General features: G+C 41.3%; 1 protein-coding gene across 2 annotated transcripts in view; it reads left to right on the forward strand.

Annotated features, from left to right (window-relative positions):
• hsf4 (heat shock transcription factor 4) overlaps positions 1-24365 on the forward strand; it is an 88488-nt gene that overhangs the window by 63198 nt on the left and 925 nt on the right. For both annotated transcript variants that reach the window (XM_041192590.1, XM_041192589.1), the window contains 6 exons: positions 1589-1688; positions 2256-2389; positions 4959-5174; positions 13536-13641; positions 16455-16520; positions 19308-19386. In XM_041192590.1, the coding sequence (XP_041048524.1) occupies positions 1589-1688; positions 2256-2389; positions 4959-5174; positions 13536-13641; positions 16455-16520; positions 19308-19386 (701 nt within the window). The remainder of the gene's footprint in view (positions 1-1588; positions 1689-2255; positions 2390-4958; positions 5175-13535; positions 13642-16454; positions 16521-19307; positions 19387-24365) is intronic.

The raw sequence follows: 24365 nt of genomic DNA on the forward strand, positions 1-24365 counted from the left end.
TCTTATATATGTTATCTCTAGCTGTGGACAGTTATCTCAGTGAGTAAAGAAAATGGCACTCAAGAACAGTGCACAGAAATTATTTGTTAATTAATTATTTATTCGGTTTTGTGGTATTTGCTGGTTTGTGAAAAGTGAAGAATTTGACTGGTCAAGTTTCTGCTACTCATTCATTCCACATTAGTATATTTTGCTTATTTTGATTCACTCACACTTGCAATCATATAGTTCCTTGGTAACTTAACAGATGCGGTATTGTAAAGCATGTTATGGCTCAGCGATGGTAAATGCTGAGTTATTCAAATCACAAAGGGAAACTTGAAACAACTGTGACAATTTGTTTTTCAATTTGCATAAATTTTGAGATGTGTGTCTTGAATTTAGTAGTAATAAGCTCACCAAGTCTCATAGGTTTTTACAAAATTAGATTAAACATTTATTAACAAAAAATGATTTTAAACATGTACATAGATCTACAGATTAATACTATGATAATTTCTAAATCCTCTACTTAATCTGACTCACATTTACACTTTTGTTAAGGCAACAGTAAGACACATAGATTTGAAAAGACCAAGTCAAGGTGACACACACACAACCTGAACCAGTTGAATTTAAAGTGAGTTTTCTTAACTTCAGTTCTTTGAAAACAGCAGCTTGAGGCATAGAAGCACTTATTAGATCTTAAAAATGCCCACCCTTACACACAGCCTTTGCTCCTTTATACATCTTTTCCCCTTTGAATACAAATTCCCATTGTTTCACTATGTCTTTGAACTTTATTTTTCTGATAATAAAAATCTCTCATAGCATAAGTTTTACCCGTAAACTTTGGGAAAAATAAACGCACTATCTCTTCACCTGGCTAGGTGACACATTTCACCCCTCCTTTGAGAACAAACCAGTTTGGTTTATTTAAAAATGCAAATGTCCTTTTACACCTTACATTCTAAACTTCCCCCATGTTTACCATGTTTACATCAAAGCCTTCAGACCAGCTGCCTTTAATCCAATTAAGACACACAGACACACGTACACAGACACAGACACACACACACGCCACTATTTTACAATAAATTCTAATAATATTGAGAATTATTATATCTTCCTGACAAGCAGTTGTGCTTTATTGACCCTGTCAATATTGGATACTTTGGAAGAGTGATACCCTGAGTGATGACACCACTGAGGCCACATTTCCAGCATGACTTTACAAAACTTTAAATTATATATTTATAATTATATTATGTATGTTAATACAATTATAAAACTATTTAATTATATTTTTTTCAAATCATCTGAACCTCCATTTATAGGCTGTAGCTTGAGTAGCTATTAGCTAGTCTTGTACAAACTACTTGTGGCTTTACTGTGTTATTTGCATAACCAATTATGGATACTGAGTTTGAACAAGTATCCTTTATTTAATTTGGCAGTGTTGACCTTCTCCCTAAAGCATTGCCCTCCGTAAACTACGTCGCCTGCTTGTGTAGCTATCCAGCCAAGTATCAATGTGATGTTCTGATGGGTTTAGTTCTGTAGCAGTACAAAACCCTGGGTTTGATCAATGTTGCTGTTCTTCTAATAGACCTCTGATGTTGGATGATGGTAGTTCTGCTCCTCCTGTACCTAAATATGGTCGACATCTATCAATCGAACCCCTTCAGGACCCGTATTTCATTCAGTCGGTAAGTGAGGTGCCTGCTGGCATCGAAGCAAAGGACAAATACTTGTTGGCATTATACAGTTTGCCTCAGCATGGTGGCTCCATTCCGTCCAGCAGGAAAGTGGATAACAATGGGGTTCTATTATGATGGGTAATCTTGTATAAGATATGGCGCACATAAAGATCTCCATGTCCCTATTAGGCCTGTGGATTGAGTGGCTTTCATATAATTTACACTTCTTTCACTCGACCTGATCTCAGTTCCTCTCCTGAAAGTACTGATCTTGCAGGAGTTTAGGTCCATGCTTATCAAAAGCATTTTTCTACCTTACCCAAGTATCTGTTGTTCTTGTTTGACCCTAGATAGTCAGTTTTGGGGAACTATTTCACCGTGTTTAACAGCACATCTAAGCCTGATTTTATATTTGCCCAAGATGTGTGCAAGTTCACTTTCTGGCAACATTCAGTTCCCCTTCTCTAAAATATTCAGACAACCTGCAGCTCTTGATAGTTGGTGATGATGGTTTTACAAATATTAATGATATTTCATTGGTAATTTTGTTGAAATGGTCATTCTCCGTACTTCTAGCCGTCCACAGAAGCTGCCTCCTGCTCCAATACCTACACCGATAACCCTGTTCCTGGCGGGCCAATCATTTCCGATGTCACAGAGCTGCCCCCACCTAGTGCTGTAACCATTCCGTCTGCAACAGAGGAGCAGAGGTGAGTCAATTATATCATGGGTTAAAGAAGGAATCATTGTAGCTGCTTTGCACTTAGAGGAGGAAAGTCACCTTCCATCACATTGGCCATTTTGCCAAGGTGAAATTTGGGTACAGCAGCAGTATGAAAAACCTTTGTACACACTTGACCTGAATTCCTTATAGTTGACAGGCGGTGACTTTTTTATCATGCAAATTGGAAAAAAAATCCCTTTCCACTTCTTAATGAAAGTCTATGGCTAGAATTTTCCAGCCATAGAGAAGATCCTGCTAATGTGAATGGAGATTTCAATGGCTCGCCGGCCCCACTGTGGGGGAACCCGCCATGGGAGCGCTGAAAAATTCTGGCCTGTATGTGAGAATTATACAGAAGGTGGCTCAGCCTTGACTCAGTGGTAGCACTGTTGCCTCTGAGTCAGAAGATTATGGGCACTCATGCCTCTAAGTCATAGGTTGTGGCTTTGAGCCCCACTCCAGAAAGTTGAGCAATGATCTACACTGATGCTTCAGTACAGTACTGAAGGAGTGCTGCACTGTCGGAGGGGCCATCTTTCAGGTGAGACATTAACTGCACTCTCGGGTGGGCATCAAAGATACCATGGCATTATTTGAAGAAAAATAGGGAGATTGTCCCAGTGTCCTGGCCAATAGTTATACCTGAACCAACACCTAAAACAGATGATCTGATCATTATCACATTGCTGTTTTTGGGAGCTTGCCATGTACAAATTAGCTACTGTGTTTCCTATGCAACAGCGACCAGATTTCCAAAGTTGAATATAAGCACTTTGGGACATCCTGAGGCCATGATAGATGTTATATAAACGCGTCTTTCTTATAAAGGAAAAGGTTGAGGTAATAAACTCTTAATGATCGTTTTTCCAGAGAATATTAACAACAGTGCTGGTTAAAACTTTACCTCTGTTACAGAATGTTTTAATTAATTCTATCTTTGAGTCCTGTTCTTTCACATAACAAACTAAGGGAGTAGAAGTTCTTGTGACATTGATTTGTTTGTATTTGTGACAAAAGACAGAAATATGCCTATCCTAGATTTTGTGAAGTTGAGTAGTCCATTCAGAAAGTAGGGAAAGGAAGGAAAGCATTTTATTTCTAATATAACAGCTACATTGCTTTTTTTTAAAAGTTACATAAAAACATTGAATTTATATTCCTCTACTTGCCTTTTGGCCATGCATTGTTGTTCACCCATATTTTGTAATAAAACAAACCTCTGAAGAAAGAGCCAAAACAGATTGTGTTACATTTGAGGGGTTTGGGGTCTAATTAAATTCTGCACATTGCAGGGAATTTAGATGGAGAGAGGATTATAGGACCAGGAGTGGGAAATTTAGTCCCTCAAGTCTATTCTGCCATTTAGTTACATTAGGGCTCATCAGAGGTATTTAACAAACTGGACATGGCTCAATATTTTAAACTAAAGTTAAAATACATGTTTGGTAAGAAAAGCACCACAAGTTGCTTCAAAACAGATCTAAAATTGCTTGTCAGTTTGTGTGCGATTGTGATCCCTCCATCCTTGATCTTCCCCCCTCCACCCCATCCCGTGAGGGAGAAAGGCGCAATTCCAGTTCGAGATTTTTTGAACCCTGGACTCTGAATTGAATTGCAGGGCAGGATTTTGGGTTTAGGATCAGGACCCGACGTCGCACTGTTGGTGAGACAGTGACCTGGCTGTAAATTCTCCCGAATTGACCAATTAGTGACCAGACTGCAGGCTCGCCGCCTAATTAAGAATGGCAGGTGGGCTCTTGAAGCTGTAGGCTCCTGTCCAGCACAGAAGGAGTAGGAGCCTGCTTTTCCAGGGAACGCTGAGAGGAGATGCTTCCTTCAGGCGTCCTCTCTTTAAATTTTGAAAATTTTACATTAAAAAATGGAATCAGCATTTGGGCCACCATTGCGGAGTGGGCACCCATAGTTGTGGCCAGGCAGGCAAAGTAGACTCAAAGCCAGTCTGGAGTGATGGGTGCCCTGGTCTGCCACCAGGAGATTACCTCCAGGCAGCTGTCCTGGTCCCTGACGCCTCAGGGCACCCACAGGCCACCTGGAACATTCCAATTAGCTTCTGGCAATAGGCCTTAACAAGCCTTTAATTCCCCTTAATTGGTCACTCGCTGTTTGTGGGCAGGGAGCACTGCCAACTGCCATCTTGCCTCTGGGAAAATGGGCTACATTTATGTGCAAATTTCCACACCCGGCCATCTCTGTACTCACCCATATGTCAGGTGCGGTGATGGAGGTTGGGTGAAAATCCTGGCCTCCAGCTTTACCACAAAAGCTTCAGGCTCCACCTGAACCTGGTGAAATGGAATTTTAAGGTTTCTGATCGCAATATCACAATGATATATGTCACATAACACAATTCACTTATTATGATGGTGTAATAGTTAATCAAGAGATAGCTGCTCGCACCTAGTTACATGATTGTTGATTTATGGTGAGATGTGTGGTTCTGTAGTTATCTCCTGTGTGGCTGATTTAATAAGGGCAATGGTTTATCCTTGGTTCAAAGATCCTCAACACTATTTTTCAAATGTGTCCATCCATAGGGAGAAATGCCTGATGGTTATTAAGGAGGAGCCAGCCAGTCCAGGGGTAGGAGTCCAGGTCCAAGCTGACGCAATGGTTCCAGGGAACCCATGTGGTGCATGTCTGGAGCCACCTGTATTACCAGTATCAGTTGTGGAGTCTGTGCTGGAGGGTAGACCCACCTGCAACATAGTGCAACACACGGATAAGAGGGGAAGGATAGCTGCTTTAGAGAGGTGAGACTTCACACACAGGTGAGAGTTTGTACAGCAATGAGTAGAATGAAACAAAATTAAGTGGCACATTGAGGTTTCCTTCACTACAAACGGCCATTTTGTAGGCCTTTCAATAAAGGAATTAACTTACATCACAAGGATGCAACAGAAGAGGTACAAGCTCTTGAGCCATTTCATAAGAACAGAGAAAACAGGAGCAGGAGTCTGCCGTTCAATAAAATCATCACTCATCTTTTGACTTTAATTCCACTTTCCCGCCCAATCCCGATCCCCATATCCCTTGATTCCCCTCATGTCCAAAAATGTATCTATTCATTTATAGCCTTGACTATGCAGTGGCTGAGCATCCACAGCCCTCTGAGGTGGAAAATTCCAAAGATTAGCAACTCTCTAAGTGAAGACATTCCTCCTCATCTCAGCTTTAATCCAATCAACCCCTTATCCTGAGAACATGCCCCCCTAGTTCTACACTCACACAGAATTGTTACAGCATAGTGAGGCAATTCAGCCCATCACGTCTGCAATGGCTTTCTGAGTAATTCACTTAGTGCCATCCTCCTATCTTCTCACCATAACCCAGCACATTCTTCCTTTTCAGATAACAGTCTAATTCCCTTTTGAATGCCTGAACTGAATCTGCCTCCACCACACTCTCAGGAAGTGCATTCCAGACCCTAACCACTCGCTGTGTGAAAATGTTTTTCTCATATCCAGCCAGAGGAAACAACCTCTCAACATTTACCCTGTCAAGCCCCCTCAGAATCTTGTGTGTTTCTATGAAATTGCCACTCATTCTTCTAAACTCCAAAGAGTTTAAGCTCGAACTCTCACCATAGGACAAACCCTTTCATAAGGAATCAATCTAGTGAAGCTTCGCTGCACTGCCTTCAAAGTAAAGTAAGGATATCCTTCCTGAGATAAGGAGACCAAAACTATGCGCAGTAATCCAGCTGTGGCCTCACCAAAGGCCTGTATATTTGCAGTAAGACTTCCTGACTCTTGTACTCCAGCCTCCTTGCAGTAAAGGCCAACATAGCACTTACCTTCCGAATTGCTCACATTGCTGCATGCTAACCTTCTGCATTTCCTATACGAGGACACCCACGTCTCTCTGTATATCAACATTTTAAAGTTTTGTAGCATCAGCAAACTTGGAGACACTACTCTCAGTACCTTCGTCTAAGACATTTCTATAGGATATATCCTTTATTTCAAACTTGGTGGAACCTGTCAAACTGTTGTGGTATAACGCAAAATGAGAACCTTGTGGCTCGAGATGGAAATGCTGTGCCTGATAGGGGTAAACTATTTTCATTGTTACACGCTGAAGTAGACTGACAGTCTCGCCCTTACTGTTTTCAATGTCAATGAAACCCAAGATTTCTATTCTCTGGCACGATAGATTTGCCTTTTCCTCCTCCAGCTCCCCATTTTTATTTTCTTTCTGTGCGCTTCTCGAGCAAGTGCAGTAGGTAGATGGCATGCCCATCAGTGTTCAGTGTCTGACCACAACAAGATGCAGAAGAATACGATGAGGTATCTTACCTCTAATTTTCATTTTATCCCAATGGGCAGAGCCTCACCTCATCTTGCAATGGGCCAAGATTTGGAATTTGACACGTAAAGAACTGTCAGTGCAGATTCTGTGTCATAAGCCCTTCCCTAAACTGGTTCACTGCTTGGTGCTATAGCGTGCCCTGAATGTTGGATGCTTTAAACATTCTTCTTGGCTCTACACCAGTAAGAATCAGAAAGAATGCAATAGTTGCTTCATCTCCCTTGTTCATCTTCCAAGTTGCAAGAAAAAGAAAAAAAAGAGAAGGATAATCGAAAAACAGAAAAATACGGATGCTGGAAATCCATTCCAGTGAAGCTCAATCCCAGCTTGAGGAACAGTACCTCATCTTTCGATTAGCCTGGAACCTTCCAGACTCAGCATTGAGTTCAACAATTTCAGAATGTAAACCCATTTTGTTTTCTTTGCACCTTTTGTTCTTTTCTCTTCTCTCTTTTTTAACTCTTATTTTGCAGTTTTTTGCTTTTATCTTTTGTTTCCTTCTTCCTTTTCTTTCCCCATCACCATTCCCTTTGGCCCTGGCTGTCTAATTCTTCTGACAAATAATCTCTTCTGTCTTCCACCCTATCACAGACATTCCTTTTGTCCTTGCCCACCCACCCCTTGTTCAAAATGTATCACACCTCTAATGTTTCCTAGTTCTGATGAAAGGTCCTTGACCTGAAATGTTAACTCTATTTCGCTCTTCACAGCTGCTGCCCGAATTGCTGAGTATTTCCAGCATTTTCTGGTTTTAAAGGAGATGAATAGTTGTGAATAAAAAGCATAGATGAATTTAAGGGAAGTTAAATAAGTACAACAGAAAAAGGAATAGTGGGATATGGTAATAAGTTTGGATAAAGTTCACTGGGAGAAAACGTTTTATGGAGTGTAAACGCTGGCATTAACCAGTTGGGCTGAATGGCCTGTTTCTGTGCTGTAAATTCAATGTCATTTGAAAATGCCAGTCATGCTATCAGATCACAGTTGTTGACTACTGTTCAAACGCTCATAGCTGTTAAGAACCACAGGAGCAGAAGGCCATTTGGCCTGTTGAGCCTGCTCCACCATTCAAACAGATCATGGCTGATCATGTACCTCAGCACTATTTTTCCCCACTATCCCCATATTCCTTGATGTCATTTGTATCCAGGAATCTATTGATTCCTGTCTTGAACATACTTAATGATTGAGCTTTCACAGCCCCCTGGGGTAGAGAATTCCAAAGATTCACCACCCTTTGAGTGAAGAATTTTCTCCTCATCTCAGTCTTAAATGGCCTGCCCCTTATTCTGAGACTGTGTCCTCTGGTTCTAGACTCCCCAGCCAGGGGAACACGCTATCCACATCTACCCTGTCACATTCTGTAAGAACTTCATAAATTTCAATGAGATCACCTCTCATTCTTCTAAACCCCAGAGAATACAGGCCCAGTTTCCTCATTCTCTCTTCATAAGATAATCCTGCCATCCTAGGGATTAGTCTGGTGAACTTCTGTTGCACTCTCTCTATAGCAAGTATATCCTTCCTTAGATAAGGAGACCAAAACTGTAGACAATATTCCAAGTGCGGTCTCACCAAGGCGCTATACAATTGCAACAAGACATCATACCATTTGCCTTCCTAATTGATTACTGCACCTGCATGCTAGCTTTTAATGACTCATGAACAAGGACACCCAGGTCCCTTTGGACATAATACTTCCCAACCTCTCTCCATTTAAGAAATACTCTGTGTTTTCAGGGTGGCCGAGTTGTATTGTTAGTAATAGAGTTGATCTACATTACACTCAGCAGCAACTACACATGTACTTTCAACTCCATCTCTACACTGTCTGCTGAGGTAGCTCGCGCTACTCTCCTATTGGTTACTACAGATCATGTGATCCTTCCTAATAAGCCTGTTCTTAAAGGTACATTACATATTAAATAAAACCATAATTACTACTTTCCTCCCCCTTTAACTCAGCTATACATATTAGATTTACAAGTGCATATTTTTTCAAGACAACAAAATATTTACACTGGTTAAGGAATTCACAAGTTCAGTCTTTCAGGTGGTTTCCTGGTATGCGTGGAATGTCACAGCTCCACAACTTCAGATTCTTTGTCAGGAGCCTCTTTTTCTGGAGTTGCCTGAACGTCAGGTGCTTCGGTGGGCACTTGCAGTTCCTTATGCTCAACTCTTACAGGAACATCGGACATGTTAGTCCTGGGTTGAGTATCATCAACAGGAAACACAGACCCGGTCATGATCACTGGTGGGACCAAATCTTGGTGATTTGTTTCTCTCCTCCTTAAATGGTCCACATGGTTACGGATGATCCAGCCTTCCACTCCACATGGTAAGATAGGGGTCCAGTCACCACACTTATTTCACCCAGTAACCACTTTGGTCCTTCCCCACAGTTTTTCACCTATACCGGCTCTCCCACGGTAAATTTCCCCTCTTGACTGTGCCAGTTTTGTCTAGTTTTCTGGTTTCCCTGACTTTTTTCCACCTTCCCCTCTAAATTCGGCATCATTAAGCTCAATCTCGTCCTGAGACAGTGTTTCAACATAACGCCACAGGTGTGACACCTGCTGTTGTGTGAGGGATAGTCCTTTAATGAAAAAGCATGCTAGCTTGCTGCCAAGGAATCACCAGTTAGTTTTTTCATGCCTGTCTTGAACATTTGAACAGCTCCTTCAGCCAGTCTGTTTGAGCAAGGGTGGTACAGTGCAGTTTTTACATGCATGATATTGTTGAGGCTGTTAAACTGTTGAAACTCAGCACTCGTAAATGCTGTGCCGTTATCAGAAATGATTAATTCTGGTAGTTTGTGAATGGCAAAACTCTGTTGTAGTTTCTCAATTGTAGCGCCTGACGTTGGTGACTTCACCTCATATACATCCAGCCATTTTGAATGGGGGGGGGTCAATAATGAGCAGAAACAATTTTCCCTGTGAAGGTCCAATGTAATCAATGTGTAATCACAGCCATGATCTACCTGGCCACTCCTATGGAGCTGTTACCGGCAGCTTTTGCAAGTGAATGACATTGCACACAATTCTTTACCATACTCTCTATTTTGCCATCTATCCCTAGCCACCATAAATAGCTGCGTGCTATGGTCTTCATTTGGGAAATTCCTGGATGGGAACTATGTAGATCAATTAAAAGTGGCTCCCTTCCCTTTGGCGGAACTATCACTCATGCTCCCCACAATAAGATGCCATCCTGTCTGATTATTTCATGTCTTCTGTTGAAGTACGGTTTCGTATACTCAGATGCAGGCTCTTGTGACCAATCATGTAGCACCTGTTCTTGTACTTGAGATAGGACTGGGTCCCGACTTGTCCAGTCTCTGATCTGTCGAGCACATACCAGTGAGGAGTCGAAGAAATTTAACAGTAAAACAAGTTCCTGTGGAACTGGGATGTGCTCATCATTTTCTTGTAAAGGCAAACGACTAAGGGCATTGGCATTCGTGATTTGATTGCCAGGCCTATGTACGAAAGTGTATTCGTATGTTGCCAGAATTAAGGCCCTATTCGTATTTCTGTGTCTTCTTTCTTCGTGCCTCCTTCTTTCTAGCACAGACTTTAATCTCAGCTTTTTTTTTTGACATCACTATTGGCCAGACTTCTCTCAGATGTAAGCTCAATTTGTCTGAACGCAGTGGTTGAGTCTCCCAAAACTTTATTATCTGTCTGCTTTTTGGAAAATTCTGCGACTTTTGCTTCCAAAACCTCGTTGGCTTCATTTAGCTGATTCTTCAACTCTTCCTTCTCTTTTTTGTATTTGTTTGCTGCATCCTGGAAAATTGAACATTGTTGTGTCTTTTCTGCCAGCTCATTCTTCAGTTTATTCAGGGAATTGCTGAATTCTTTCTGTTTCTCTTCGGACTTTTCCAGAGGTACAAACTTTGACTTGAGGGAATCTTATAGTGTGTGAAGTTCTTTCAATAGGTTTTCTTTTTCCCTGCAAAGGTTGCTCACCTCGTCTTGACCTCTGTCATCAGGCAGGGTCTCTTTGAGTTTCTTCTGCTGTTCTTCCAGGTTTTGGCTTAAGACAGCCTGCATTTCTTCAGGCTGTTGAGTCCTTACACACTCCTTTTCAAAATAGGAATGCTTCCAGCTTCCTTTTGGAATCTCAGTGGCCAATCAAAGTTGATTTCCCTTAGCGAATTTCACCCTAGAAGGCTTGCTCCTCTGCCTCTCAATAGCAACGCTGGTAGCTTTGCCAATTGGCTTCCATAATGGATAATTACTCTGCTTATGCCTTTTACTTGAATGTCTTCACCTGTATGTTTTTAGCTTGGCAGCTGTTTGTTCAACTCTTAATTGATTTTCACCATTATTCAAATATCGGAAAGTATGTTCCCCAGTCACTATAGTGGAAGCTCCCATGTCCATTTCCATTTTAACAGGTTTGCCATTTATTTTCATTGTGACAAATATTGATTCTGTCTTTCCAACTTTCAGATTAAACAATGAGTAAATGTCAGCATTTGCTGTTCCAGGCTCTTCTCCGTTGTAAATTTCATTGGGCTTCTTGTGTTTATAAGCCTGCTTGAATCTTTCCTTGCACTGCCTCATTATATGTCCATTTCTGTGACAATAACAGCATCCGATTTTTTTAAACTGCCAATCGCTAAAAGACGGTTTCCACAAAAAGACTGTTTCCACCTCTATTAAAATTATTCTCTAATTTTGCTGCTAAGTTACTATTCTTTATTCTTCAGCTAGTGGGGGTTATTTCCCAATTCTCGGCAGAGTCTCACTTTTTTGCGTCACTTTCACTCGAGGTTTCCCGCCTGATGTGGAGGATGGTGCCATTTTGCACACCCTGTATTGCTTTTGAATCTCTGACTGCACTTTCCATGGTCAGCACTATCTCTGGCGCCTTCTTGAGATCCAGATTCACTTCAGACAATAACCTTTTTTGAATAGTGTCCCCTTTCATACCACACGCTAAATGATCTCTAAGCATGTTGTTCAGAGTCGTAACAAATACTCAATGTTCTGTTAGCTGCTTCAAATTTGCAACGTAGCATGCAATTGTCTCACCCGGGGATCTGTTTCATAAATTAAACCTGAACCTCTGCATCATGACTGAGGGCTTAGGTTGAAAACGACCCTTCACAAGGTCCACCAATTCATCAAAATTCTTTGAATCTGGGGCACTAGGTGCCATCAAAATTTGAATCAAACCATAGGTTTTGCCCCCAAAAATCCTCAAGAGGACTGCTCGCCTTTTCTCTTCTCCTGTAATCTTGTTCACTTGGAAAAAAGAACATGAGGCATTCTATGTATTGAGACCAATCGTCTGTGGCTGGTTCAAAAGGATAAATTCTCTGGAATTGTAGCATTTTGAGAGAGGATAACTTCTTCAATTCTAACAGAGCTTGCTACTTACAATCACTGGGCGAGGTACAGTGCCGATTTCTTTCTGACTTGATTTTTTTCTGTTCAATCCTGTTTTATCCTTGTCACCAGTTTGTTGTAAAGGTGGAGAGTTGTACTGTTAGTAATAGAGTTGATCTGCAGACACTTCTTGGATGGAAATGTTAAGTTGATTTACAACATACTCAGCACCAACTATGTGTGCTTTCAACTCCAGCTCTATCCCTACACTGCCAACTGAGGTAACCTGTGCTACTCTCCTATTGGTTACTACAGATCATGTGATCCTTCCTAACAAGCATTATTTTTATAGGTACATTACACACTAAATAAAACCACAATTACTACACTGCCTTTCTGTCTTTTTTACAAAAGTAGATAATTTCATAGTTATTTATAGTATATTCTATCTACCATGTTCTAGCCCATTCACTTAGCCTACCCAAATCCACTCGAAGCCCCTTTGCATCCTCCTCACAACTTACATTCCCACCTAGTTTTATGTCATCAGCAAATTTGGAAATATTACATTTGGTTCCCACATCCAAATCATTAATATAGATTTTGAATCGCTGTGGCCCAGCATTGATCCTTTCAGTACCCCACTAGTAACAACCCGCCATCCTGAAAATGACCCGTTTATTCCTACTCTGTTTTCTATCTGTTAGCCAATTCTCAACCTATACCAGTATATTACCCCCAATCCCATGTGCACTAATTTTATTTACTAACCTTCTGTGGATGACTTTATCAAAAGCCTTCTGAAAATCCAAATACACCACATCCACTGGTTCTCCTTTACCTTTGCTATGAAGTAACATCCTCAAAAAATCCAATAGGTTTCTCAAACATGATTTCCCTTTCATAAGTCCATGCTGACTCTGCCCAATTATTATTTTCTAGGTGTCCAGTTATCACATCTCTTATAATAGATTCTAAAATTTTCTCTACTACTGACTTCAAACTAACAGGTCTCCCTCTTCCTCCCTTCTTAAATAGCGGGGTTACATTTGCTACTGTCCAGTCTGCGAGAACCATTTGAGAATTTATAGAATTTTGAAAGGTAACCACCAATCCATCCACTATCTCTATAGTCACTTCCTTCAACACTCTGGGATGTAGCTCACAGTCCAGGGGATTTATCAATCTTATCAATCTAATTCATATTGAGTACTACCTCTTTTGTAATACTAATTTCTTTCAGTTACTCATTTTCACTTGTCCCTTGATTCCCTAGTATCTCTGGGAGATTTTCTGTATCTACCTCCATGAAGGTGGACAAAAAGTAATTATTTAGTTTCTCCTCCATTTCCCTATCCTCCATTATAAATTCTCCTGTCACTGCCTGTAATGGACCCACATTTGCCCTTGTTAGTCTTTTCCTTTTCACATTTGTAAAGAATTCTTTTGGGTTTACAGGAATGAAGCACCTGACCACATGCAGAGCATTGAGTTGAACCTGGATGGTTTGCACTCACTGCTTGGGAGCCAGCAGTACAGCCTGGAGCATTCTACCATCATGCATGTAAGTTTTGGGCATACGGTGCTCAAATAGGGTTCAAATTGGATTTGAAGCATTTCTTTTAAATATTCCAGCTTCCTGAAAACCAAAGGAATAGTTGATTCCAAACAACATCCAGCCACTCCACCACTAATGTACTATGGCTGCAGTGTGCGTGATCCACGGGATCCACAGTCGAAACTTTTTTGAGTCTTGGAGATCAAAACTCGCCTAACTGGACAAGGGCAGTAAACATATGGGAACATTGCCACTCCAAGTTACATACCTCCTTGACTTTGGTCATATATCTCTGTTCCTTAATCATCGCTGGGTAAAAATCCTGGAACTCCAGACATAAAAGCACTTTCATAAAATGCTATGATTTCAATCGTGCAATGATTTGAAAGGAAGGCCCATCACTTTCTCAATGACAACTAATGATGGGCAATTAATACCAGTGATGTCCACACCTGAGAATTTTTTTTCAAATTACTGGGAAAGCTTACATGGTGGCCACCTTGTGTGTCAGTTTTTATCTAATTGGGTTAAAAAGTACAAATGAAGGTCCGTTCTGTGGCTGCTTTAAAAAAGAAAAGGCTGTGAAGTTTTTCAGTGTGATTATGCTGAGAGAAGCTCATATCAGAGCTGAAGACTGAACAGTTTTGATGAGTTTGCTTTGACAAATTTGTCTGAGAAATAGGAGTGATTTTAATCCAGGGGCTGGTCATGCAAATAAAACTGTCTCTGAAAACCTATAGCCCCACTCCCATCTATTGCCACTTTAATTGCACACATTGTTTTACATGGCCAACATGCCTGGCAGGTGTCTCATTAACGCATACAAATCGGGGTTCTATGATACCATTAGGACCCTGATACATTTTTCACTTAAAGTATTGGAAGACCAGCTCAGCATCTTGCGGTCTCCTCTACATTGGAGAGACCAAATGTAAACTGGGCGACCGCTTTGCAGAACATCTGCGGTCTGTCCGCAAGAATGACCCAAACCTCCCTGTCGCTTGCCATTTTAACACTCCACCCTGCTCTCTTGCCCACATGTCTGTCCTTGGCTTGCTGCATTGTTCCAGTAAAGCCCAACGCAAACTGGAGGAACAGCACCTCATCTTCCGACTAGGCATTTTACAGCCTTCCGGACTGAATATTGAATTCAACAACTTTAGATCTTGAACTCCCTCCTCCATCCCCACCCCCTTTCTGTTTCTTCCCCCTTCCTTTCGTTTTTTTCCAATAATTTATATAGATTTTTCTTTTCCCACCAATTTCCATTATTTTTAAATCTTTTATGCACCCCCACCCCCACCAGAGCTATATATTGAGTGCCCTACCATCCATTCTTAATTAGCACATTCGTTTAGATAATATCACCAACTTCAACATCTCTGTGTTCTTTTGTTCTTTTGTCTGTGACATCTTTTGATTATCTGCTCCTATCACTGCTTGCTTGTCCCTACAACCACACCACCCCCCTCCACTTCTCTCCCCCCACCCACCCCACCACCCACCCCCCCGCAGCTTAAACCAGCTTATATTTCACCCCTCTCCTTGGATTCACATAGTTCTGTTGAAGGGTCATGAGGACTCAAAACGTCAACTCTTTTCTTCTCCGCCGATGCTGCCAGACCTGCTGAGTTTTTCCAGGTAATTCTGTTTTTGTTTTGGATTTCCAGCATCCGCAGTTTTTTGTTTTTATCAGCATCTTAACCCATAGGGATTCGCTTCAGAGGCTCACATGAAGCATTATTTGAAGTGGGACTCGGAGACAGCTACTTGAATCATAGGGAGTTGTGTGTCTTTCAAATTTATCCTCCAGGTCTGTTTGTTGTTTGCATTTATTGCCCGACCCTAGTTGCCCTTAAGAGGATGATTGCATACCACCTTCGTTAGCTGCTGCAGTCCATGAGGTGAAGGTACTCCCACGGTGCTTTTATAGCAGAAATTCCAGGATTTTGACTCAGTGACCACGTGTTTACAAGTCAGGATGGTGTGTGTCGTGGCTGGGATGGTGTTCTCCTTCACCTGCCACTTTTGTCCTTTTAGGTGGCGGAGGTTACTATTGTGCCTTTTGGATTTCCAAGAGATTTTTGAACTTCGAGATTGCTTGTCTCTGATTTTTGATTTTGCCTTACTCACAATGAATACGCACTGAGTTTATTGTGGATTACATTCTTGCTTCATTGTTTTTGATGGAGGAAGAGGGGTAACAAAAGCAACAGCAGTGGCCTCAACATCCAGGAGGAGCAGCAGATGGACCTCTTGGACAGCAAAGGAGGAGGAGTCGCTCATTAATGGTCATGTGCAGCTATTAGGTGAAGGGGCTGGTGAAAATAAAAAGAATACTGTTAATGGCTACTGTGAAGGCAGCGAATGTTAGTTCAGAATGAGATGTGGGATAATGTGTCCATGTGATTGATGAAGTCATGCAAGGAAGGGCATTGTTCAGGGTGCTGCGGGGGGGAGGAATGACTAGCCAGGTGCTATTGAAAAAGATGGAGAAATCGAAAGCTGTATTCCCCCTGATTGTTCTTGTCAGGTCAGAACATTTCCTCCATTGTATCCAGGTCCTGGGGTTGATCTTCTCTAGATGCTGTGACCTGACAGAGTCGCCATGTTGGATCTGAAGGCCCCTTCTTACTCTTCCTTTCTTGATACTTTCCTGTTTGTGTCGTTGCTGTGTTATAATGGGCAGCCTGCGACACTCTGCTGTGTTATTTCCTGGTTTTGCTATTTACGTGGCAAGATAGATAAAAGATAACACATTTTTGTGAATGAATATGTAGCTCCTCTTTATTTTCTAAAGTTATCTTATTGTCCTACAGATCTTTAATCCGAATCTTCCTCTAAATGAGCTGAACCTGACTGACATGGAGGCAAACCTTGCAATGGTAAGGATAGGTATGGAATAAAATGAATAGTCCAGGTGTGGGAGTGAGGATCTGACTAAAGACAAGAAATCACCGTCTTGCATTCCAGTTCCTCATTGTGTAACCTTTACAATGTGTATAACTCCAGGAAAGCAGTTGTATGTGTGTACATAAACCAGCTTTGTTCCTAGATCTGATGCAAACACATGGTGGCAGCTCCTCCAATGCAAAGAGGAAGGATCAAGTTCACAGGCTCTCTTACTGTTTCTAACTCAGTGACTCAATAAATTACTGAGTCAGTGACTTGGGGATGGGCAATAAATGCTGGCCGATGCCCACATCCCATCAACAGATACAAAAAGACAGAAGGAAAATAAATATTCAGTAAATATTCAATAAATATTCATTTCAGTTAGGGCACTGAGTGTCCAGTGATGACAGCCAGACAGACCAGAGGGCCCCAGTCAATGCTGAGGTATCTGAGATCTGGAAGAACATTAGCTGACATGCTACAATTGATCTCAGCACTCCTAGGCTAAGTAATGGGAAAACAGTTAAGAGTTTCTGCTCTTTTTTACCCCTATGATACAGGAACCATGTCAGCCATTGTTCAGTTGGAATGTAGGAGGGGTGGAAGATTACTGCCAATGCCTCTAAAATTTCCACCTTTACTACCCTCAGATACATCCCATCTGTTCCTTATTAACTTCAAGTACAGCTAACCTTTCTAATTCCTCCTTTTTAAATCAATTTTTAGTTAATTCAGTTTCTCAACTACCTCCTCGATTTCTTGGTTAAGACTGAGGGAAAGTACCATTTGGGACCTCAGTCACACACACTATCTCCATGTGTGGATCCCCTTCTGGTGCCTAATTGGCCCTACTGCTCTTACTACCATTTTACTATTTACATTTTTTGGATTCCCTTTTATGTTATCTGTTAGTCTCTTCTCATACCCTATTTTTGCCTCTCTTATTTCCTTTATCATTTCCCCTCTGAACTTTCTATTGTTGACCTCATTCTCACTTGTATTGTCAAACTGATTTCTATCATTCACACTCTTTTTCTGCTTCATCTTACCCTCTATTTCTTTAGTCATCCAGGGACACTGGCTTTTGTTGTCTTACCTTTCCCCCTAATAGAAATCTAAATTGATTGTACCCAAACCATTTCATCTCTAAAGGCAGTCTATTGTTGTTACATTTTTTCCTGCCAATATTTGATTTTAATTTACCTAGTACAGGTCCATTGTCAACCCATTGAAATTGGCCCTCCTCCAATTATTATTATTTTTACTCTGGATTTCTTCTACTCCTTTCCATGGCTAATCTAAATCTTATGATGCTATGATCACTGTTCCCTTAATGTTCCCTACTGACACTAGATCCACTTGACCCACCTCATTTTCCAGAACCAGATCAAGCAATGCATCCCTCCTTGTTGGGCTGGAAACATATAGATCAAGAAAATTCTCTACACTATACTACCATACTCTGTGTAACCCTCTATTCCGTTCTACCTAATATCTTTGTCTAACCTCCCCTTAAATGCATCTATTCAGTTGCCATATAAATTAACATTTTTGTTATTGTTGTCCAGTGATTCTTGCTGGGATCTGATGTTGGGTGAGGACATTATTTAACTTCATGGCCAAACTAACTTCTCAACTTGCTGGAAGTCAGACAGGAGCAAGGACAAAAGTGGTGCATGTGCAACTCTGTGCCAGCAGAAGTGAACATTGATAGGAGAGAATGGGAGAAAAATCAGAAGTGAGGAGAAGAAAAAATATTTAAGAGTTAGGTCATAAGTTAAGTTGAAGTGATCACTTATATTTGTTACAGTTCAAGGGCAAATGTCTCAGTCTCTGGTCTGCCTACACCATGCACCAACTAAGATTGAAGGATCATTTAACAAACACACCTGTTGACATTCTGATCATTTCAAGCAAATCCCCGAAGGCTATTCTAGATAGCCAGGAAGTGGCTAAGATTTTGATATTTAAAGACAAAGAACAGAGCATAACGTTACACTATTAAGTTACTTTATATTGAATAATATATAGGACTCTGAACAGGACAAGTTTTCAGTTTTTATCAGGATGTTTACAAGATAACAGACAATGCCCCCTCTCAAAGTAAATTCACTTCTTCAGAGGAAGAAAGATTACATTACCGATTGAATATAAAAGCATTCTCCACATTTAATAGAATCTTGGAATAATAAGACACAGAGAGAAGCCTGTGCCGGCTCTTTTAAAGAGCTATTTAATTAGTCATGCTTCACTGCTCTTTCCCCATTGCCCTGCAAATCTTTCATCAATGGTGAAATCCTGAAAAGGAATAAAATAGAAAACATTTGCTCTGTTAAAATTATACGAACAGAATACTCAGTGGAGATTATGAAATATAGAAATTAGCCCACTTGGTGAGTTTTTCATTGAGCATTCGTTTTTCAGCGAGTTTGCTTTTTTTTATGGCTTCGCAAATATGGATAAGGCCTTCTCTGTGATGCTCAGTCCTAAAATGGCCAGGAGTGGGAGCGTACTGACAGGTTCTATAATGTCCAATGTGGGTGAATGTTTCCAAGTCCCCTGACATTGCTTTTGTATTATGATGAGCAGTAGTGGCAATGCAGATTAATGCCAGGCTACTGCCCTCTGATATAATAAACGCTAAATCAGTTGTAAAGCCTTGGACCTCCCGACTGAAGGGATCAGTAACCAAACATCATGATTGTGTGACAGGGACTGTGCTTCCTTCCCAGTGGAAAACCAGCTCTGATTCTAGTCTGTGGCTTGTGCTTTCCCAGATTCAGAAACTTATTGTGGATCCAGAGCTGAGGCCGATTGAACCGTCCAACAAAGCCCTGAAAACTGGAGCAAGCTCAGGTAAATTAGTTGCAAGTGATTCCTGCAAACAATGTGTACAGCCTCTTAAATAATAAATGGAATTAATTCCAGAATGCCCTTCTCATTGCCTTTAACCGATCCTGGTCTAACACATGGGAATACCTTCAAAACCTCAAGATTTTAAAGTGCAATAATCAATGCAGGCCAAAGCAAGAGCTCTTCAGCAACCACAGTCTATGTAATCTGTCCTATTGAAGATAAGACACTTAAATATTTGACAACTGGGTCTTATCAGGAATTTTGTCCATATTGTTGTGAACAGGGAGAATGCTCAGGTAAATCAATATCCGATGAAGCAGGATTTTTCTCAGGCTTCCTTTATTTTTTGATTTACTGTCGGAGCAGTGTCATCCCCATTGTGGCTGCTGCAGTCATACTCATTAAAGTTATATCATTGTACAAAGAATATTAGGGCCTGGTGATCACAAACAGACACCTATAAGAAATGGGGAATTGAGTAGTTATCTGTTTATAATCTGGGATATCATTCAGTATTTTCAACAAGTCAGAGATTTGTCGATTAGAAAAAAGACTGGTTGTGGGAGAGATATTGACAGAAGTGAGACCATAGATGTGTGAATAAGATAGACTGTGAGAAAGAGATAGAGATTAAAGGTGACCGACAGACAGAAGAGAAACATTTAAATATTAAACAAAAACAAAAACAGAATTACCTGGAAAAACTCAGCAGGTTTGGCAGCATCGGCGGAGAAGAAAAGAGTTGACGTTTCGAGTCCTCATGACCTTTCAGCAGAAGTGGGTGAATCCAAGGAGAGGGGTGAAATATAAGCTGGTTTAAGGTTGGGTGGGGGAGGGGGGAGCGGTGCGGAAGGTGGGGTTAGGTTGGGTTGGGGGGAGAGAAGTGGAGAGGGGGGTGGTTGTAGGGACAAGCAAGCAGTGATAGGAGCAGATAATCAAAAGATGTCACAGACAAAAGAACACAGAGGTGTTGAAGTTGGTGATATATTAAAGTTGGTTCAAAATTCCATGAGAATTAAACTAGTGTTGCTGACTCTGGGAGCACAGGTTTTGTGTGGCTGGCTACAAGCAGAGTGTAAATCTGATGTTAAGGTTAAAAGCTGAATGGCTTGGCCTCCTCAGTCACCAGTCTTACCAAGGCTGCACTATTGCATTTGGCTTGTAGCTGGCTGCAAAAAAAAACTTCTTTGAGAAGTGTAGCTTTGTGCAGTGTAAAAGCTTTCAAAAGTAGTGACTGAAAACAGACAACCCAGGTCTTCCTTGGGTGGCAAACAAATCGAGGTAATTCTGCCGGAATCAAGGAAAGCCCATTTTTCACTGCTCCGGCCTGGCTGCCACTGGTCTTAATAGGGCCAATGAACAAACTGTGACAACAGCAGAGCATTTCAGTGCTGACAGCATCACCCATAAATGAATTTATTACTTTTGTATTGATATCATGATACACGCGCAAGATATCAACTCTTCGACCATGCAATTGGCCCAAAATGTCACAGCCAGCCTTGTGTGTCTGCCACTTATTTGCTGCCAATTCAGAAGACTGGCAGCTCTGCTTAAAAAATAAATTTTGGAATACTGTTCTTACATAGGATTACATAGGAAATACTTCACAGAAACAGTCCATTCAGCCCAACTACTCCATGCTAGTGTTTATGCTCCACACAAGCCTCCTCCCATCTTTTCTCATCTAAATTTATCAGTGTAACTCTCTATTCCATTCTCCCTCATATACTTGTCCAGCTTCCCTTCAATGAATCTATTTGCTTCCACCACTCCCTGTGGTAGTGAGTGCCACATTCTCACCACTCTTTGAATAAAGAAGTGTCCTCTGAATTCCCTATTGGATTTCTTGGTGACTATCAAGTATTGATGGCCTCTGGTTATGTTCCTCACCACATGAGGAAACATTCTCTCTGTATTCACTCTATAAACCTTTCATAATTTTCAAGATAGATCTCTATTAGGTCACACTTCAGCTGCCCTTTTACAACAGACAGGAGACCTAGCCTGTCTATCCTTTCCTGGTATGTATACCTACGCATTTCTGGTATTATCCTTGTAAATCTTCTCTGCACCCTCTTCAGTGCCTCAATCCTTTCTATAATATGGTAACCAGAACTGCATTGCACTGGTCTAAGTGTGGCTTAACCAAGGTTCAATACAGTTTGAGCATAACCTCCCTGCTTCTCAATTATTGTCCTCTAGAAATAAAGCCTCATGCTCAGTTTGCTTTTTTATGGCTACGCTAACCTACGGAGCAATTTTTAGTGATTGGTGTATTTGTCTTTATTCCTCAACCCCACCTAGACTAGACTCGTATTTTCCAAGTAATGTGACCTCTCTCTTCTTCCTACCAAAATGTACTACCTCACATTTATCTGTGTTGAACTTCATTTGCTTATTATTTGCCTGTTCTGTGAATTTATTGTCCTCTGTAATTTGTTGCAGTCCTCCTCAGTATTGACTGTTATCCCCACCCCCCAATTTGGTGTCATCCACAAATTTAGAAATTGTGTTTTTGATTTCCAAGTCCTAAGTGTTAATGTAAATTGTGAACAGCAGTGGTCCAAGCACTGATCCTTGTGGAATACCATTTCCCACCTTCTGCCACTCTGAATACCTATCTTTTACTCCCAATCTCTGCTTTCTGTCTTGAAGCTAGCTGGCAATCTATTCTGCCACTTGTACCCTAACTCTGCATTCTTTGACCTTATTCATCAGTCTAATATCTTATCAAAGGCCTTTTGAAAATCGAGCCACGTTAATTGCATTATCATTGTCTACTCTCTCAATCTCCTCAAAAAATTCAGTAAAGTTGGTCAAGCAAGAATTTCCCTTTTGAAATCCATGCTGACTATTCATTGTAATATTTTTCATTTCTACATATCCTTCTATTCTCTCCCATCACTGTGTTAAGCTCAGCAGCTCTGGCAACGTCTGTGGAGGGAAACAGAGTTAACACGCTCAACCTGAAACATTAACTTTGTTTCTCTCAACAGATGCTACCTAATCTTCCGAGATTTTGCCGCATTTAGCTTTTATACCAAGGTTAAGCTGACTGGTCTCTAATTTCTTGAACATGTTGTATTCCCCTTCTTAAATATTATGTTAGATATCCGCCCAGTACTCTGGCACTACATCTTTTTCTAACTGGTTATTAAATATCTGTAGTAATGCCTCTGCCATCTCTTCCCTAGATTATTTTAAAATGTGGGGATGTAATCCATCCAGACCAGGGATTTTATCCTGTTTAAATTTGCTTAGTTTATTTGATAAATCCCCTTTTTAAATTTTAAGCACCTATCTCATTAATCATCTCATCACTCCATATCATGTCCAGTTGTTGGCTGGAATTTTATTTTTCTTTTATTCATTCATGGGATGTGGGCTTCACTGGCTAGGCCAGCATTTATCGTCCAAACCTAATTGAGCTTGAGAAGGTGATGGTGGGCCGCCGCCTTGAACCACTGCAGTCCCTGTGGTGTAGGTACAGCCACAGTAGTGTTAGGGGGCGAGTTCCAGGATTTTGACCCAGCAACAGTGAAGGAATGGCGATATATTTCTAAGTCGGGATGGTGAGTGGCTTGGAGGGGATCTTCCAGGTGGTGGTGTTCCCACATCCAGGGTCCCAACGACAGGCCGGAAAGGTGGGGCTTACCCAGCTTTGGTGGTTTGCGGGACACACACTTTATAGGGGTCAGGCAAATGATTGGTTGCTCTCGGGGATTGTGGTCCCTTTAAAAGACAACTGCCCTTCCTCAAGAGCTGGTGGTCAATCGGGGGCCAACAGTGCCACCAGATGCTGGGACTACACTTGGAAGAAGAGGACACCATGGAAGCATGTGCCCTTCCAATCAGGTAAATGGAATCTGGGGTGCCAGGGATCAATCAGGCAGACCCCAATGAAAAGTGGAGTGGGGTTTGCAAATGCAGGCGGCGCCATTGCAGTGTGGAGTGGCCGTTGCCACTCTAGGGACCTTCCATGAGCCAAAGAATGCCCAAATAGTGGATCGCTCCCCAAGCCAGGAGGGAAGCCTGACAGTCTTCTCATGCAGTGGAGGGCCCATCCATTACTGGTAAAATGCCAGCAGCAGTGGGAAGAGGCCTCCGATTGGCCACTTAAGTGGTGCAATTGGCCTCTGGGTTGGAGGGAAGGCCTCCTCCACTTCTCTGCCCACTGGCAAAATGGCATAGCAGCAGGAAGGCAATGGGCATTCCACATCTAGCCTAGGGGGATGGTAAAATCCAGCCCATTCTGTCTCTCTGGTAAACACCCAAGCAAAATAATGATTTAATATTTCTGCCATATCTCATTACCTGTGGTATTATCCTGTCTAGCCTCTAATAGCCCTAGTGCCATTCTTTTATTATTGATGTGCCTGTAAAATATTTTACTATTTTGTTTTGTGTTCCTTGATAATTTGATTCCATAGTTCCACTTTGCCTTTGCAATTTTTTTTTTTACTTCTGTCTTAATCTCTTTGTACCCTCATGCACTGCTCTACTGCCTGTGAACTCCTCTTTCCTTACCCTCATGCTGGACAACCAAGACCTCCCAGATAATGTAAAAGGCCCTAAGCTTTTGCAGTATTTAGGTTGGTGTCTTTGCTGTGAGTTCAAGGGTCTTGGGGACTTGGTCTACAGGGCAAATTCTCTTTGAGGAAAGCTATTCACTGCTATGCCAGAGATCAAAGAAAAATATAAACTTATCACAAAAATAAAGATAAATTGGTGTCTCTTGTCAAACATAAACCATATCATAGGAGTGTGCTGTTCTCTTTGGTGCCAAACAACCCCTTCAGAGTACCTTTGGCAAGAGCACATATTAATGTATTGGTCATCCCCATTATATTTAAAACTCTAAGGAAAAGGAAAATCATTTTGGGGTGAGTCCTCCTTTGTGACAGTCCCCTATTAGGGTGTGAAGGAGGGTAATAATTTCCACATAATTATTTATTTTATAGCCTATTCCACCTCTC

Source organism: Carcharodon carcharias, chromosome 7 (genome assembly GCF_017639515.1).
Source record: "Carcharodon carcharias isolate sCarCar2 chromosome 7, sCarCar2.pri, whole genome shotgun sequence".
In the NCBI taxonomy this organism is placed as follows: Eukaryota; Metazoa; Chordata; class Chondrichthyes; order Lamniformes; family Lamnidae; genus Carcharodon; species Carcharodon carcharias.